The sequence below is a fragment of the Trifolium pratense genome, linkage group LG2, assembly GCF_020283565.1.
Source record: "Trifolium pratense cultivar HEN17-A07 linkage group LG2, ARS_RC_1.1, whole genome shotgun sequence".
NCBI classification, from domain to species: Eukaryota; Viridiplantae; Streptophyta; class Magnoliopsida; order Fabales; family Fabaceae; genus Trifolium; species Trifolium pratense.
Window position 1 is genome coordinate 22,622,967 of NC_060060.1, and position 4,808 is coordinate 22,627,774.

Below are 4,808 nucleotides of genomic sequence, written 5' to 3' on the forward strand. Positions count from 1 at the left end.
TATCAAACCAACTTTAAGATAAGGAATGAGTCCTCTTTGATTAATCAAAGCCTTGCTAATTTCTTACTATGTCTCTTCATATTTATTTCCTATTATTACTTTGAAAAAACATAGCAAAAAGGTGAATTAAACATGATGAGGCTAACAACTTGTTACAAAAACAGAACCATCAAATTCGGACGAGTAAAACATAAATGGAACAAAAATTTTAGACTTTTTACACAAGTCAGGAACTAATATTCAAATCCGTCATAAACCACATATTATATGGTTTAGACGGTCCTACCCACATGGACCAAAATATAAATGGGCAGCGGTTTAATCAAGGTATAATCCGGACAAGTAAAATAAACTTTTAACATGTTTGCATTCCCGAATCTGAATGTATAAAAATCTTGAAATTCCATTTTTTCATGAGAGGGGTTCTAACTTCAAACTATGTATAGAGAGCATTCAGATTCTAAAATCATATCGTGTAAAGTAAATTTTGTACACGTTCATATTCTAAATTTGGAGCAGAGAAAAGGGGATAAAGAAATGCCCTTAATCTAGTGCTCTACTGTAAAACATATGTTTTTTAAACATTAATCATATACCTTTCGATGCTGCAAAATATGGCATACATAAAGAGATGCTATAAGTCCAATTTAATTAAGATCATGAAGAAGAATCAGACCCTAGTATACTCAATTATGAAATAAAATAAAAGTTATGAAGTGGTCAAATCAGAACAAGTGGTTTTAACAATATCTATTTATTGAAAATAACAAACAAAAGTAATTGAAAAAAGAAATAATAATAAAAAAAAAGTCATCAACTCCACCGAAAAGGTGGCACAACCCATATAGGAGGTGCCTTACCTTTGAAGTAAGCTTTGTAAGGGCAATGAATACCAAATCTCCCATCTTTTACATTATAGATTCCTAAATCGAAAGGGCCTTGAGGGTAACGAACCGGTTCATCGTCAAAATAATTATCAGAATAGTAAATTGAATCTTTTTGTAGATATTTTGAGAAATATGAAGCTGATACAGACACAGGATCATTATCGCCGACAAATAAAATATTATCACCCAAATGGTCAAGTTTGGTCAAACCCAAAAGCTTCTCACCTTTATCATCAAGTTCCAACTTAAATACATGTAAACTGTGAGTACCTTTATTACCCTGATCATCAATAGTTACGAACCTTCTCACCATCCACAACTCTCCCTCCAATGATTTCACTAGATAAGTTAGTGGGGAATAAGTTTCATGATTCCCTCCTTGTAAAAGAACATTTGGAGTTTTCATGTCGTTACCATAAGGGTCACTTGAATAACATAAATCAAAGGAGACAATTGTTTTCCAACGATTTACGGCATACACTAGGCCTTTGTAGAATGTAACATCGATAAAACCTCGATGGTGAGTTTCATCTATGTATGTCCAAAACTTTTGTCCTGCTTTCATGAAAGCAAGAGAACCACAAGTAGTATAAATTGCGGCAACCACGTAATCATTTGGACTTGATATAGGATCAGCTGACAAAGTAACCTTGTGCACATTAAATTCAGGGTAATTCTTATATCTATTATAAATATTAATCCATGGCAAAATAATTGGAGCTACATCCTTAAAAGGATTAACCCAAGTTATGACTTCTTCTTCGTCTATGGTTGCAAGCCAGCCATAACTTGAGCCACAACATCTTTGTTTATAAAGCATTGTCAATTCAAATGGATACACTCTATTTGCTAGTACGCTATACAAGCTTCGCTTTTCCGGACTTGTATTCTCTATAGGGATCATTAACATAGGCAATATATTGCCTCTAAATTGGTGGTTATATTGATGATTAAGGTTTGCAATTGACTGCCAATTTTTGCAAACAGAACCAAACCAAATGTGATCAGTTGGTTCAATTAACTTCTCAAGAATCACGTTGAGAGCAAGTGAATCCAAATTTGCCCAATCTCGTTTCATAGCCATTCTTCTTCTAAGGGTTTCGTTTTTTCTTTTAGAAAGAGGCTATATATACAATTAGGGTTAGGATTAGTGGTAGGAGAACTATATATATATGTATATATATATATATATATATATATATATATATATATATATATATATATATATATATATATATATATATATATATATATATATATATATATATATATATATATATATATATATATATATATATATATATATATATATATGTTTGGCTTACATCAAAGATTGATGTTTTATCAAAAAAAAAAATATGGATATTTAATATGAAGATTTCATCGGTTTCTACTACTTATATATTAAAATTGATTACCAACAAAATTATTATGTTTAACCACGTTGCAGGTTTTATATCATTGTAATTTCACTAAAAAAAAATTTAATATAGGAATATAAGATAAAATACTTACCTAGGATGGGTCAATGGGTGATCATGAAGGCTCATGGCTAGAAAGGTGACCTCCATCGCACTTAGGAGGGTTGCCTTTCTAAGGTCTACCCAAGTGGTGTAGCCTACATCATAATTTGTTAATGAGTGGGCTTATGTTCGCGCGGTATAAAAAAAAAGAAAGATAAATACAAAAACAAATGATATGCTTAAAAATATAAACAAAACAGATTATAGATTGAAACAAAACCAAAACAATTTATACTCGTAAAAATAGCAACAAAACATATTAATATGATCAACTCAATAATCTATTAAAAGAAAGAAGAAAAAAAAGAGAATAAAATAGTCCATAAAAAAATAAGATAAATAGGCATAAAATTAGGAATATAGAAATAGAAATATAAACAATATTTTTCATAAATTGGAATCTTGACAATAAATATAATAATTACGGTACATTTTTGCTTATATTTGAGAGTCTAAATTTTTTGTTTTGTTGCTTACATATGAGACCAGAGGGAGTATATAAGAAAACCTACTTTTTAGATTCATTAAGAATCTAATGTATCTAGACCATATTATGAATTAGATACATTAGATTTTTAATGAATCTAAAAAGTAATATTTCTCTTATATATAGGATCGGAGGGAGTATATATACTAGGTCTGATTTGAGGTCAAATTGAGGCAGACTTAATTATTACTCCCTCCGATCCTATATATAAGGAACACTTTGGGAAAAAAAATTGGTCTTTTTTATAAGAAACACTTTTAAAATTTATTCTTTATTAAATAGATAATCCTTTTTATACCCTTATTAAATTGTATAAAATGTAATCTATTCCAATGATATGCATTAATTACACAGACACATTCACAAGGTTAGTTTTGGAATAACACATAATATTTTTATACCCTTATTTTTTATTTTTTTTTACTGTAAAAAAAAAAAAACACATAATATTTTAGAATTTTAATAAAATAAAAAAAAGCTTCATTGGTATGTGTATTTTTCTCAATGCGTTCCTTATATATAGGATTGGAGGAAGTACTAATTTATAATCTATAATCTATAATATGTAATAAGCCAGACATATTTGTCTTTCTCTCTCCTCTTCTCATTCAACCTCATTCCTCACATTTAATGTTGATATACATTCAATAGCTGTCCAATTACTTTGAAAAATGACCATAATTACTTTGAAAAATAATAGCTGTCCAATTTTTTCCATAAACATTCAATATAGCTGTCCAATTTTTTCCATAAACATCCAATTTTTTATAATAAAATAGAATATGCCTTATATTCTTTTTTTAAAAACAGTAATATTCTAATATGCCTTATTTCAAAAAGGAATGAAATATGCCTTATATTAAATTGCCTACTTAAAAAGGAAATAATTCATAATGAAATAATTATAATTAATTAAAATATTCTATTTAAAAATAATTTTAAAAATATTTCATTTATTATTATTTCAACTTCAAATATTTTATTTTTTGACTAACTTCAAATAATTTTAAAAACCTTTTTTTTTGTGGATGAAATGATTTAAACAAAATGAAAAAACGTGAAAATAATATTTTATATTTTTTTAAAATGAATCATGGCTTGACCAAAAAAAAAAAAGAATCATGGAATTTTCTTTTTTGAAAAATATGTGATAATATATGAATGTTTTTTATTGTTGATGAATCATGTAATTTATTATTTTGATTAATTGGTCATATTTGTTATTAATGATTTTAATTTCATATTAAAGACAAAATTATTCATATCTCCATTTTTTTCTCTATATATATATATATGGTCTTTGTGTGAATACTACAACTCACAATTTTTCAAATCTTTTCTTTTGGTTATTTTCATTGTTATTTATTTACTTGAATTACTTGAATTTTTAATTTATTCTCTCTTTTATCAATCATATTTGTTGTCTTTATAATTTTCTTCAACTTTTTCTTCTTTATTCTATTATTTTGTTGATCATTCTCTCTTCTTCTATTTTTCAGGAATGTGATCATAAAGAAAGATATGGAACACGAGAAACAAAGTTGTTTTCATGGGAGAATGCAAGAATATTGAGAACATTTTGTGGGGCCTCAAATTAACTTCTTAATTTGGATGCTAATAGTGTTTTATTCTTTTGCTTGATAGTGTAATAATCATATAAGTTGTCTTCATTGTTAATCATTTGTTGTAATAGGTTGAAGTACCTCTTCCTGCATCTTATTTTGATTTTGCCTATCAAATAAAAAAAAAACTAAACCACATTTGTTGTCAAATATTAATTAATAAAATTATTTATGTGTACATCGGTCAATTTCTGGCTTTTTTTTTTTCTTCTTGGGTGCCTTAAAAAAAGGTTTCCTCTTTAATATTTGATTGAAAGTTTTCTCTTTACATTCAACTACTCACTCCGTC

General features: G+C 27.4%; 1 protein-coding gene and 1 non-coding gene across 2 annotated transcripts; one reads left to right on the top strand and one right to left on the bottom strand.

The window, feature by feature from the left end:
• Positions 1–813: 813 nt before the first annotated feature.
• Positions 814–1,971, bottom strand: LOC123904401 (F-box protein SKIP23-like). Its single transcript, XM_045954074.1, has one exon. It carries the CDS (start codon positions 1,969–1,971, stop codon positions 814–816), a length of 1,158 nt encoding a protein of 385 aa, XP_045810030.1.
• Positions 1,972–2,394: 423 nt separating this feature from the next.
• Positions 2,395–2,554, top strand: LOC123911909. Its single transcript, XR_006810781.1, has one exon. It is a non-coding gene; the product is annotated as a U1 spliceosomal RNA (small nuclear RNA).
• Positions 2,555–4,808: the final 2,254 nt, after the last annotated feature.